This window comes from Podarcis melisellensis, assembly GCF_964234715.1.
Source record: "Podarcis melisellensis genome assembly, chromosome: 6".
NCBI classification, from domain to species: domain Eukaryota; kingdom Metazoa; phylum Chordata; class Lepidosauria; order Squamata; family Lacertidae; genus Podarcis; species Podarcis melisellensis.
The window spans coordinates 60983757-60998239 of NC_138538.1; the positions used below are offsets into that span (position 1 = coordinate 60983757).

At 40.8% G+C, this 14483-nt stretch overlaps 1 protein-coding gene across 1 annotated transcript in view; it reads left to right on the forward strand.

The window, feature by feature from the left end:
* The window catches only part of CACHD1 (cache domain containing 1), a 126791-nt gene that overhangs the window by 101612 nt on the left and 10696 nt on the right, over positions 1 to 14483 (forward strand). The window contains exons 16-23 of the mRNA XM_081915696.1: positions 880 to 990; positions 6359 to 6481; positions 8014 to 8113; positions 8241 to 8357; positions 9839 to 9999; positions 12872 to 12958; positions 13100 to 13216; positions 13537 to 13688. Of these exons, the coding sequence (XP_081771822.1) occupies positions 880 to 990; positions 6359 to 6481; positions 8014 to 8113; positions 8241 to 8357; positions 9839 to 9999; positions 12872 to 12958; positions 13100 to 13216; positions 13537 to 13688 (968 nt within the window). The remainder of the gene's footprint in view (positions 1 to 879; positions 991 to 6358; positions 6482 to 8013; positions 8114 to 8240; positions 8358 to 9838; positions 10000 to 12871; positions 12959 to 13099; positions 13217 to 13536; positions 13689 to 14483) is intronic.

The following is a 14483-nucleotide window of genomic DNA, read 5'->3' on the forward strand; positions in this document are numbered from 1 at the left end:
AAATGTTTTGTGTACACAGTAAATGTGATAATAAACATGAGGGAACTCCTGAGTGTGTTACATTCCGTATGCTCTGTTGAAATAAGCCGTCCAGGTGGGGGTTGCAAATCAACCAAGAAACTAGTTTATATACCAAATGCAGGGTTTCCCCCTCAAGCTATTCACACTGTCAATCACTTCTGTCAAGTCTACTGGCGCGGTTTTCCTCTCGCTCTCTTTTAAATCTGCTCAGTGAGCAAAATACAGGAGAAATAAGATAACCATTTTCCAGCTATCCTGTTATTCTACATCTCAAATGTTTGCATTCTCCCCCTCCCCAACAAGAGTGTCTTAAGAAGCTTGTTACAATAACCTTGTTTTAATTAGCTGGATAGTCCTACAGTATATTTCACAACCAAGCAGCAGGCCCGAAGGGGCTGTCCCTGCAGCAGCAAGAAATATCACAGGAAGTAAAAGCTGCAGATACCTCCAGAAAGGTTTATTTAAACAGCAAATACCCTTCATGTTTTGAGTGCAGAAGTTCATCAAGGGCAAATCTCTGAAACAATAACATACATCACCCGTTGCATTTATTTTATTTCTGGAATTTATTTCCTATCATTCTCAAGTATAATCAACGTATGCATGCAAAACCTTTTTTTAAAAAAACAGTAACTAGAAGTTACTCTTTAAAAAAATGTTGATATAATTTAGGCACATTGGATCCCAAAAGCATAAGCAAGCTAAATTCACTTTGCACATAGTTCAGGTGTGTGTGTTTTTTAGCAAAATACAGGTTCCATGTGTTTTGCAAACTCCCCACCCCCCCACCCCAGCATTCATTGTTGCCATGCAGAGTTATTTTATTACTTTAAATATGCTTATTTTCCTTTCTCTTAGGTACCTACATGCTGTGGCAAATCCAGGATTAATTACTTTCACTGGGCCCTACTTAGATGTTGGAGGAGCTGGTTATGTGGTTACCATCAGTCATACGGTTCATTCTTCAAGGTAGATTTGTTTTTGGTAGTGACCAACGTCCTTGAGCCACAATTAAACCTGGCTAATATTTTATGTAAGAATCTCCTCAGATTCAACTTCCTGGAGGAGTAGCTATGTATCCAAGCTCTAGTTCAAGGGAACTAAACCATGCAGAGTGTATTTTGGTGGCATCTGAAAACATAGGCTATTAGACTTTTTGAACGCTTTAGTTTTTGTATAGCAAGTCTATATAATGCAAGAGGTGATGAAGCTAGATAATAGTAGAAGAGGCAGTGGATGCTTGGTGTCAGTGTGGTGTGTTTTCATTTTATTTTTACCTAGCTATTTAGTTAATTTTGTGTTTATAGACTTGTTAAGGTGCACAGAGGTTGTGTGCGCAAGTTTGCATTCCCCATCCCCTATCCAATAGATGAGTTGCTACTTCTATGGCATGGATGCTTCTTCCATGTGGTTAGGGTGCCATATTGCAGCAGTTGGTGACAGGCTAGTGTGTTATTGTAGGGCGAGAGTTACACTTTGGTCAGGGAGAGCCCCATGCAGCCATGAAATTTTACCCAAGAATTATTTAAGAACTCACATGTGAAACTGCTGATCTTCTAACAAAGCTGTGTAACTTGAGCCAAAAATCAGTCTCCATACCTGAGGATAGGAAAGTGGGCAAAGTAACATTTTTAAGGGATCTAAGGAGGATCTGGATAATTACAGGTTGGTTAGCTTTTAATGGCTGTTCTGAGAAAGCTGTGGAAAGCATTATTAAACATTGAATTACCAAGCATGTAGGCGAATAATCTTGCTGAAGCAGATCCAGGATTGCTTGTGCGAGGGTAAGCCCTGTCTCACTAACCTAGAAATAAGAGGGAAGATCCTCTTATGAACATAGGAGCCAACTCCTAAGGACTGAAGTCCCCCCCATAAATTATTTGAGGGGGCGGCCCCCACAAAGTTGATGGGTATTGCCATTCAAATGGTGTGTATGTGTTATAGCTGTCAACTTTCAGATTTGAAAATAAGGGTTTAGCAGCCTTGAAAATAAGGGATCAGCAGCCTCACCTATCCCGGGGACAGTCTACGGGATATCTAACAATCCTGCATAGTAGCGGGAAGCAGCGGGAAATGGCGCTGGATAAGGGAATTTCCTGCAAAAAAAGGGAAGGTTTACAGCTATGGTATGTGTGTGCCACGTCTTATGGCTGATTATGCGGGGTGGGGCTTACCTCACCCCTCCCTCCCAATATTTTGTTCAATTGGGCACCCCTGCTTATGAATCAGTAACTGGTTCAGAAACAGGAAGCAGAGAATAGGAATAAATGGACAGCTCTCCCAATGGAAAGGGTGTAAAAAATATTGTGGATCAAATTCATGTGTTCACAAATGATATGGGCTTAGGGGGCAGCAGTAAGGTGGCCAAGTTTGCAGATGATGCCTCGAGGTTGTTAAAACAAAAAGGGATTGCATGGAGCTCAAAAGGATATCTTGAAGCTTTTACTGATTTTATTCTCATATATTATACTCCCCCTTGAAATGTTTTTCATAAAAGTGTGGATTATAAATACGTACATAAACAAACAAACAAAATATATAGTACAGGTGGGAAAATGGTACCAGATTTCTGAGAACAGGGAGATGGTCCCCCCCCCCACCTTCTAAATATTATTGTGAAAAATATGCCAGTATAGGCTCTCGGAGACTGTGTTTTATGGCCCTTTGATGTGTCAGTTGCTAAGGCAACAATATGTAGTCTTGAGCTGAGGAGCAAAATAGGGGTATCAGCAGACCTCCACATATGGGCAAGATGTTATCATTTATTCACAGCGGCTCTCACTACTTCTGCATCTTTTAAGCTTTAACATACACAACACATACCAAATGACCATACTGTCTCCAGTTTAAATTATCATGATTGCGCCCAGCTAATGTTGGCTGTCCTCAAAATTTTATTTTTCTTGTGTTAGAGGGTTTTTGTTCTGATAAAGTAAGATTCCCCAGCTTCCATTAAAAAGGGGGGGACCCCACTTCCTCATTGTTGGGGTGGGGGTAATATTGAAAAACAGAATAATTGACACATTGGATGAAGAGAATGAGAGGGCATATTGGCAAATTGGCAGTATTTAATTCAGGTAGTGGAATGCTAAAAGATGCACTGAATTAACCTAGGGCAGTTCCACACAATCAGGGTTCTTTAAGGAGTGGTGGAGGTGCTTGGCACAATGTTTGTTTCTTATTTGAAATTTATGGTTCACATACTACATGTGGCTGGTCAGTCGTTCTCAGACTACTGGGAAGTAGATCTGATCATGGGCTAGAATTTGAGACCCATTTCTCTCTCCCCCTCCCCCATTTGTCACATGTAAAGGGATAATGTGAGAGCCAGTTTGGCATCATGGTTAGAATCTCAGACTGGAATGATCCCCACTTAACTCCCTGGGTCTCCTTGGACCAGTCACTATTTCTCATCCTGTTTTGACTTCTGAATACAGCATGGTTTTGTTCTGTATATTTTTTTGGTGTTTGCTCTGAAACTCAACAAAAATTACATTTAAAAACTTATTTCTCACCCTAGCTTAACCTCCTAGGAGTAGCACCTTAAAAACCCAACACATTATTTGTGGCATAAACTTTCATGAGCTGGAGACCACTTCATCAGATGCATGGAGTGTGATCATCAGCTGGCAGATATGTATCCATGTGATTGTAGAACAGGGGGCCGGGAGGGTAAATAATGAGATCGGAAGTAAATATCGCACACAAAGTGCAGACAGTAACAGTTGCCTTAAAGCTTAAGCTCACAGGGTTATTGAGAAGGTAAAATGGGGATGGAGAACCACACATACCACCTTGAGTTCCATGGAGGAAAGATGGGTTATAAATGCAGTACTGTCACGTGGGCAGTGGGTACCGCTGAAGTGGGAAGAAACTGAGAAGACTAGCCTGTGATCTTGATTCTCCAGGATCTTTAGGTCTTATTCTGTCCATCCTGGACCCATGCTGGAGTGTTCCCATAACTGTTTTTTAAAAGCTGGCTGGAATGAACAGCAGCACAGTTAGCATAGGATGGTGTGCCTACAAAATCCAGAAAGATGCTGGTTGTGCCTAAACAGGTGGGAATCTTTGCAACCAACAGAGGGCCAAGAAACCGAAATGTATATTCAGCTGGCAGTGTAACAAATCCCCCGTGGATATGAATTTCATATTCCCGGCGTGCCTCATCTAGAGGTTCATGCTTAACACAAAGATCAAGAGGTCGCAGATGGAGTGGTCCCTTTGGGAGAAATGTTTGTCCATCGACAAGCTGCTTCTCTCCATACTAATTTTGCCGTGCGGCTCTATTATCCATTTCAAAGGCTGCTTGGTTTCATCCAGGGCCGGATCATTTGGTGCACAGTATTACATCCAAGTTTACACTATAGCATGAAACCTGCTTACGTTGAAGTGTTCCGACTTAACTGGTTTGTGGGTAAATTATACTTTCTGAAAGGATTAGTTTGCAGTAAAGGGGCTAATTTCATGGATTTTTAACAATAAGCAATGAAGTAACTATTGCATCCCAGCTCTTATTAATCATACATTTTTTCTGCTACAAGAAAAAATGAATAAAAATGTATTTTCAGAAAACGTAATTTATCCACAAAGCAGTTAAGTCGGAACACTTCAATGTAAGCTGATTTATTTTAGGCTGAAGTCCAAGTTTTCTGACCTAGATGGTGGGTCACGCTGTGTCCATATTCATTTTAAACCTAAACCTTTCAAATGGGAATTAGAAGAAAACTCTAATGGGGGGGAAATGACCTTTCAGCTTCTTGGAATTTTAACATCTTTACAGGGAATTCATATTCCCTTTCTCATGATGGAAGGATAAGTGAAAAGCTGTGAAGAATTTTAATAAGCAGAAGGTCTGAAGGCCACGCAGTTCCCCAGAAGCTGAAAGGAATCTGATCCTTTAAACAGCATCTATCCACAGAAGGCAGAAGTATTTCTGTAGCTTCTGCAATGCTTCAGGGGACCTGCAGGCCTGTGATGAGCCAAGGGATTTGTTGTTGGTTTTTTGTTTACCATTCAGGATTTTTAAAAAGTTGATCTAGCACTGCTGTATTTTAATGAAAACCAGCACTGGTATTATTAAAAAGACCAAAAAAAAATTTTTATGACTGATTGTTATGTGTCCTTGGTACTTTAACGTAGTGGCTCCGCTGTGCTTTCGTAAGGAGAATGTTTCGGTACAGATCGTATTTTGAAGCAAAACAACATGTTATAAACAATTGGTGTGTGACTTTCAGATGCAAAGAATGCTGAAATGCTCCAGTTCATTGTATACTGCCAAAGAATACAAACTAAATTGTGGTTCAGATTTTGAGTGTTGCTGCCTCACCCTCTGGACTTAGCTGCCAGATAGATACAAAATGGTGTTTCCTCTGTTAACGTTTAGGCATGGCCCATTCTCACAAGAATTTTCATTAAGTTAATTGCACCTGGCTCGCTTTCGTAACTCCTTGTCCAGTAAGAGCGGAAGTGTTTTAAACATATGCATACATTTATGCAGTTCAACAATCAGAATCTTCTAGAAAGTTCAATTAAGAGACATATCAGCTTACTTGCCTACTTACTTGACTTGCATTTATCTACTTTTATATTTATCAATGATATGGAAGATTCTGAGTTACATTAGTCATGATTCGCAGGAATCTTAATCCAGCTTTATGAATGTGGAACTCAACAGTATGATTTGTTAAGGTGCTGAACATCACAATGAGAATGGTGTCATACTTTACTTTTGGTCATTTATTATGCTGCTCTTACACTTTCCAAGCATGTTGTAGGATGGAAGTGATAGGAGGTGCAAAATTTTAATTTGCTAAAGTCTTTTTTAAAAAGTCAGGTATGGACCAATGAGATTCAAGTTCACAATTCTCGAGAAACTTAAGTTCCTCATGGCTTTCTCATATCTGATATTGTTTTCTGTCAAAATTGGAAGGAAATGGGCAAAAACAAAGACCTGACCCTTAATCGCGTCACCTACAAATGCACTACTTCCTTACCCTAACGTGCAAGTTTACTGTTTTTGCCCATTGAAAATTGTGGTATTTCATAGAGTAGAATTGTTTACCACCATGTGTATTTACCTGAGATATGTATGTTAGTTGCTCTTTCTGTTAAGTATTTTACCTAACTCTGAGGGGGGAATTGGTTGTCTCTGTGATCTAGTGAGAGGCCATTATCATTGTTCATGAGCTCATGGAGCAGGCTGATTCCTCACCGATTCAGAATCCATAGTCTGCTTTTCATTTGACATGTCCATGACAACTATAAAATATAAAATGTTTTGGTTATTTTTTTGATAGCGTGTTTCTCAAGACTTTTCCACCCCTCTTTATTGTTGTAGTTCACAAAAGTCTTCAGGCCATTCGGTTGCTGTGATGGGCATTGATTTCACTCTGAGGTATTTCTACAAGGTTCTAATGGACCTGCTACCTGTTTGCAACCAAGATGAAGGGAATAAAATAAGGTAAATGTGTGTTAGTTGCATATTTCACAATGTTTTACCTGTTTTAGAATTCTGTTCAATAAAGTCTCTCACTCAACACTTTTTTAAAAAAACCAACACATTGCATTGCAACCTTAAATTCATTATCCTTGTCAAATCTGTTGAAATCTAGAAGCAGAATCATGTTGAATGTGTGAAGCTCTTAACCGCTGAATTGCTACAAAAAGTAACCATTTTAATCTGTAGTAGCGGGAAGATAGAATGCAGAGCACCACAGAGATTAATTGGTTAACAGTGACAAGTGCTTTCATAAACCACTAACTTCGTTATCTAATATATGACATTAAACTATCTTCAAACAGCTTAATATTGTTGACCTGCACCAAAGATGTTAACCCTTGTCTCTAAGCTTGGACAAAACAGAAAAAAGCTAGTTAATTGGAGATTTCCTGGTTTGTTTGGCGGTTTCTTAAGTCAACATGTGATCACCCAAACACTCTCCTATTGTTTTTTGGCTGCTATCTTAGATTATGCTAAGTTAAGTATCCAAACACCTGGTCTCTCCATCAGAGAAATTGTGTTTGGACAGTTGTAGTTGCTTAATAAAAGGAGATAGGAATGAGCCTTTTGTGCCCAGCTTCTTTGCTGCTCCCTTCATGTGAGCCAGCAAAAAAGGTAGGAAGACTTCAATTAACTGCAGTTTCCTGTTTCATCCATACTGAGGAATTAAAACAGGATATTAAGCCAAATCATAGCTTAATATCCTGGCATGTTCTGAAGCTGTTAACCATGGTTTGTCTCTTTGGATGAAACAGAAGACTATAGCTAATAGAAAATTTCCTGAGTTGTTCATTCCCTTGCACAAAGGTGGGGGGAAAGCGTTGTGTTCACACCCAGAAGGCCCATTCATATCTTGACTCATTCTCTACTCCTGCCTTCTGGTTTGCTCTCCAATCCTGATTACTTCTTGGTCTTGACTCCTGACATTTTCTCTGACTCTACTCTCTTGTTGCCCATGGTTTCTGATTACCTTTGGGTCCTGGCTACTAGCTATCAACACCTGGCTCTTAAATACCTTCAGAATGGTCCCTCAAAAGTCTCAAAAAGCAGAGTTCTGTGGGCAATGCTCTTGAAAATTTAAAACTCTGTACCATTATAATCCAAACACCAGCGAAAAGTAGATTTTTGGTGACCTGTATGTTATGAAAGTTAAGCTCATTTTCATGTATTTGTTTATTTTGCTTGTGTTAGTTGTGGTGATGGGGGAGAAGCAGTGTAGGGCACTGAATTTCCAGTGGCTTCAGAAACTTCGCTTACCATTTAGCTGCATATATTTCGTGACAGATTTTCATGATTTTCAGACATGCAAGACTACAAAGTCTCTGCTTCAGTGAACAAACAGAAATGTGCAGAATGCACATCGTACCAAAGTCTGTGATTTGTATTTGTCTCCACAGCTGTTTCTGCAAAATTGCTCTCAACATACAACATGCTAAATGTACTTTTATAGGTATTCTGACCTAGGTTTCATTTTATTGTACCCTGTTGGGCAGGTGCTTTATTATGGAGGACAGAGGATATCTTGTGGCACACCCTACTCTTATTGACCCCAAAGGCCATGCTCCAGTAGAACAACAACACATTACACACAAGGTTTGGCTAAGTCATTGTACTTATCTCTGTCAATCAATCTATCATCTATCTAGAGGGATATAAATGTTAATTTAGCAACTGCTGTTGCTTTGTAAAATAAAATAAAATCTTTACTTTTTATGTGCAGGAACCTCTGGTGGCAAATGATATTCTAAACCATCCAAACTTTGTGAAGAAAAACCTTTGTAACAGTTTCAGTGACAGAACAGTCCAGAGGTTTTATAAATTTAATACCAGCCTGACGGTATGTGTGGCGTGTGGGAGGGGAGATGTATGTGTGTTTTTGTTTGGCAGTTTGTTTTCTTGCAGCTGGATAATAGTAAAATACCATGAGTGGAATTCAATACCACACTACTGTGACAGTGACAGTTCTATTGGCACAAGTGTTGCTACTTGTCCAAAGGAGCGATCTCCCCTATCATCTCCCCGTGTGCTGTTCTGTTCCAACCAATTTGGGGAGGCTGGGGGGGGGGTATTGTAATTTTACAGTAGCTTCACATAAACTTGAAACACACACACACAAAAAAAAAAACAGAACAGAGGTGGCTGGTTACTCAGGAACAGTACCTTTTTGTGTTCACCCCAAAATCCAAAGCTGTCTCCCCTCCTGCACACACTCATATTCATTAACTTCCCATAATTCCTGTCCATAAACTCCACTAGCCAATCACAGTTGTGAACAGTACAGTCAGTCAGAAGCATCACTGTGGCTAGCAGGTCCAACCATCATCCTTGTCCTCTAGGTTGGCGGGGGCAGGGCGGGGTTGAACTTGAGGAGGAGGAGGAGTCTCTCAGCCTAACCTCCCTCACAGTGTTGAGTTCAGTTAGATTCACGGCTTAAACGTCCACAGTAACTTTGCAAAGAAGCAGGTTGAGGAGAAAACCAGACCAAACTGGTCCAGCCTCCAGTGCCCCCTTGGTCACCCCTCAAGGTCCAGCCACCACTGAACCCAGCTCTCAAAAAGAAACTGCATAATTTGGTTTTGCTTATAATAACCCTTTTTTAAATGATTAAAATGGATGGTGGGTTCTGATAACTAGTTTGGTGATGAGTGGATACTTTTAAATCTTTCATGATAACTGAGGAAATAGTATAAACTTAGTTCACGGGGGGTGGGGGTAGGAATCAACAGGGTTAAAATGAATACAGGGATACCTCGGGTTAAGAACTTAATTCGTTCTGGAGGTCCATTCTTAACCTGAAACTGTTCTTAACCTGAAGCACCACTTTAGCTAATGGGGCCACCGCTGCGTGATTTCTGTTCTCACCCTGAAGCAAAGTTCTTAACCCAAGGTACTATTTCTGGGTTAGCGGAGTCTGTAACCTGAAGCGTCTGTAACCCGAGGTACCACTGTACTCAGAAAACAAAGATTTTGATATTGTGGATTCTGTTTCCACCTCCTGTTTAACCTTTCTATAAGAAGTAAAGGAAGACACTCCAGGTGTCTTCTTTACTAACCGGTATTTATTGGTGAGTGAGGAAATCTTCAAGAAGTGTATCCCTTAACAACCCCTTTGAGGCATATGAAGGGGGCTTTGTGTGTTGGTAGCACTTTTCCTGCGCCAGTAACAAGAACTACGCAACCCTAAGTAGAGGGAACCCTGTAGGTTTTCATTGCAGGGTGACTTTTTTGTTTCAGAAACATTTGTGGTAGTAGTAACACTTCACCTCACCAGGAGACATGTTCCCTGCCATATGTCTGATGCGTTTTCCTCTCCTTTAGGGTGATCTGACAAATCTCGTGCATGGCAGCCACTGTTCCAAATACAGGCTGACAAGGATACCTGGAACCAATGCCTTTGTTGGAATCGTAAATGAAACGTGTGACTCGCTTGCCTTCTGTGCCTGCAGTATGGTAGATAGGCTCTGTCTGAACTGTCACAGGTAAGAGAATTTTTTTTTTTTACATCCGCTGTAGTGATTGGATTAGATTTATCCAAAGTGGAGGCCTTAGCTAATGTGCATTAAAGAAAAAAAGTCATTGAATGAACCATGTGTGAATTGCAGAGGAGTATTTTAAATCTTGTTTATGTAAAAAGCTTTGCACACTTCTTATTTTTGTGCACTGTAATACTTGAAGTGCCTCATGTTTGAGGCATCTGTTGAAACACAAGCGAAAGTATCCCTGGATACCTGGTTGCTGTGTCTCCCTTTTCCTTCCAGAGTAACAGTGGCTACTATTCCCTCTAACTATGTATTTAAGAAATGATGGCACCTTTACTGTTGTACCTGCCCAAGCATCGAAAGCTGCAGCCTAGTCATATTGACTGTGGAGGTAGAATTCCCACCTGTTGCATCAAAGGAACAGGAATGCCATCTACTTAATCTTGCCTGCTGGGCAGGTAGCCACTGGATTGGCATATCTGAGCTCTGCTTCCTGCTGGGAAAGGCTCAGCTGCTTGTGGAAGAAACCAGGCTTTCCCCTTTACTGCTACATATTTGCACACTCCGGAGGAATTTGGGAGTAGTCTTTTAGTCAGCACTGTGATCTTTTAGGAATGAGATTTGCCTCTTAATATGAAGCAGAGTTTGGTTCTACATAAGTGTAGCTTCCTTAGTGCCTATGAATTCTTACCTGTCCCTGATACCTTCTGAGTATCCAGACTCTTTCATTAGTATTGTTAGAGAGAGTGTATTGTTACAAAAGACACAAAACACACACACACACACACACACACACACACAAAGGCACAGAACAAACCACATGGGTAATACACAGATAAGTAATAACAGTGTATAAGGCATCATTGTCATGACAAAATTTCACACATTGGTAATTATAGAAAGAATTATATGTATCCATTGTAGTAGCAGCATATGAAATAAAATTCCACCAATGGGGTAGAAGTGTTCTGGATTTCTTTTCTTTTTTAAAATATATTTTTATTGAGTTTTACATTGCAAATTTAAATTCAAACATTAAACATCATCATCATCATCATTTAGGATTTCCTGAATCCTTTGACTCCCCTTCGCCCTTCCGTGGTTTCCATTATCAATCTTTTTTCAACTGCTTCCCTTATTTTCTCTATTTTTAAAAAATAATCCGTTTTTACCATAGTTTTTTGTACATTACAAGCATTACTGAAATCCTGCCAGAAGTGTTCTGGATTTCAGATCCACTGGAGACTTTCAGATTGTGAGTTACTTGCTAAGTTCCATACAGTTTTGTACCATAATAATAAGTGATGCTTTCCATTTTTGCACTACAGAAATCCTTGCCGCAGCCAACAGCCATGTTAAAAGCTCTCTTGAACAAAACTGGTTGTTAGTATTCTTCAGTCTTGTGCACATTACCTATGTGAATTAACCTACCCGGCTAACTCAGTTCAGTTTAACTCAGAGGAAAATGCTCATTCAGCGTAAAACTTTATGTGTTTCTGAGGGTTGATGAACGTTTTATTTATTTGTATCTATCATTTAATAGCTGTTGTGTTTTGAATCTTCACTTAACAGCTAGATTTTGCCTCATGCATCCAGATTATCTATAACCTCTGCTGCAACCACACTTGGAATACTGTGTACAGATCTAGTTGCCACAACTAAAAAATGGTAACTGGATAGCTGGAAAAGGTGCAGAAAAGGGCAACCAAAATAATTAAGGGCCTTTCCTAGGCAGAAACATTTGGAGCTGCTTTAGAAGAAGGCAAATAAGGAGGAGTATTAATTGAAATTTCTGACCTTGTGCCTCATGTGGAAGTACTGTTTTCCACATGAAGCATAATTTTATAAATTTCCCTTATTTGTCTAGAGGCTTTCTAATCTCTCTCTCTCTCTCTCTCTCTCTCTCTCTCTCTCTCTCTCTCTCTCTCTCTCTCTCACACACACACACACACACACACACACACACACGTAATACCAGAACCTGGGTTATCTAATGATTGCGATTGGTGGAAGATTCAGGACAGAGAAAAGGAAGTAGTTTTTCATTCAGCACACAATAAAATTCTGGAATTTACTACCGCAAAATGTAATTAACAGCCACCAACTTGCGTGGCTTTAAGAGGAAATTAGGCAAATTCATGGGGGATATCCTTATTAGTCAAGTTGACGGAGTGCTTCCTCCAGAATCAGAGTCAGCAGAGTTTAGGATACCAGCCCACGGGAAACAACAGATGGAGAAGGGTTTTGGGCATCTGGTTGGCCACTGTGGGAAGCAGAATGCTGGTCTGGATAGCCCTTTGATCTGAGTCAGCAGGGCCCTTTGTCCTGCAGTTGCAAAGGCAATATGCTCAGTACAACACAGAGTGCACTGAAACTATGAGATATTCAAGGTACAGTGGTACCTTGGGTTAAGAACTTAATTCGTTTTGTAGGTCTGTTCTTAACCCGAAACTGTTCTTAACCTGAGGTACCACTTTAGCTAATGGAGCCTCCCGCTTCTGGAGCCTCCCGCTGCTGCCGCGTCACCGACGCACGATTTCTGTTCTCATCCTGAAGCAAAGTTCTTAACCTGAGGTACTATTTCTGGGTGAGCGGAGCCTGTAACCTGAAGCGTCTGTAACCCGAAGTACCACTGTATATGACATCTTTGCCCAAGTGGACTTTCAGGGTTAAAGTGTGCATGTGAAAGAGAGATTTGACCCAGGATAAGAGACTCGCAGACATCTTTCTTTCTTTCTCTCTCTCTCTCTCTCTCTCTCTCTCTCTCTCTCTCTCTCTCTCTCTCTCTCTTTCTGATATTTAGAAATAAATGTGATTCTAATAAGCATTGTCTCGTTTGTTTGTTTGTTTGTTCTTTCTTTCCTTCCTGAAGAATGGAGCAGAACGAATGTGAATGTCCTTGCGAGTGCCCCCTAGAGGTTAATGAGTGTACTGGCAACCTTACCAACGCAGAAAGCAGGTAACTAGCACAATAATGATTTCTTTCGGTGGGTTATATTTGCTGATAGGTGCACAGCGTACTATACGTTCTAAATCAGGGTACATTTTCTCATAACTCTTAGTAACTGATTTCCCCCCCTGTGCTTTTCCCAAACTTTAGAAATCCAAGTTGTGAAGTCCATCAAGAACCTATGACATTTATTGCAGTTGATCCCAGTCTACAAGATGCTCTTCCTCAATGTATTAATACACGGTGCAATCAAAGGATGGAGAGCAGGTGAAGTTCGTGGGTTTTCCATACACACACACAAGAACGAGTGAATCTAAAATAAAACACCTGTAGTGTGGTAACAGCAAACCATGATTGAATTTTATAGTGGGCCTTGTCACAAAACTGTCCTTGACTTAAAATCAGCGACACTGGGAAATGAGGGGAGGTGGCCTTATACAAGCTTAGCGCAAAATGGTCTTGCTTCACTTTTAAGGAAAATTACGCCTTTAACTTTGGGGGGTGGAGAACAGTTTCAGTAGTATGTTTTCTGAGATTTGGGACAGCAGAGTTCTAATAATCCTCCCTGCCATTTCCTTGTCTTCCAGGGATTGCTTTGGTGTCTTGGACTGTGAGTGGTGCATGGTAGACAGCGATGGAAAGACCCATTTAGATAGATCCTACTGCGCTCCTCAGAAGGAATGCTTTGGTGGAATTGTGGGTGCCAAAAGCCCTTACGTGGATGACATGGGAGCCATTGGTAAGGATGGTCATGGTGGACAAACATCAATGTATTTAATGTATTCACATCTGTCATAAAGTCAAACCTGGACAGATGGTACAAGTCTCTTGGGACATCCTTGCGACAGAGTATCTTGGGGCTTTCCCCTGCATTAAAATACAGCATTTTCAGCCATTGCACACTGTAAGATGAAGTGCCATTGTCGGCGTGTTTGTTGATCACATTGCTCCCTGGTACTCTGAGAAGCTGTGGTTGATGAAGCAGGCTGGGCAATCACTGGGGTGCAAGTGGTGGAAATCTCTTTCCAAAGTGGACAAAGGATGTGTTTAGGACACATAATCACATGGCAGTGAAGGCAGGAAACAACCCATACTGTATTGCAAGCATTGCATCCTCAAGGTGTCCGTTGGCAGAATTGTTTCATGTGGTCCAGAGACTCATTACCCCAGATTTAGGTGATGGATCCCTGGAGTGCATGGTGACTACCTGTGAGCAGCTTGCCAGACACTTTGAGGACAACGTTGTTGACAAAGCCCTGCACAATTGGGCCCAGGATACCCTGAAAAGCCACCTGAAACTTTTTATGTATGATCACAGAGCTCATCCAAAGGAGAGCTGTTAGTGGCTCCCCATGTTATAGAGACCAACTTGGCCTCAACGATAATTTGGACATTTAGTGTCTTATACAGTGGAACACTCTTGAAGCAGAGATTTGGCAAGCATCCTCACTTGACTTCCAGGCATCTTTTTTGTGCTGATGGGCCTTTGCACCTATTTATTTTTGATTGGTCAGTCACCTGGATGAATATCTGT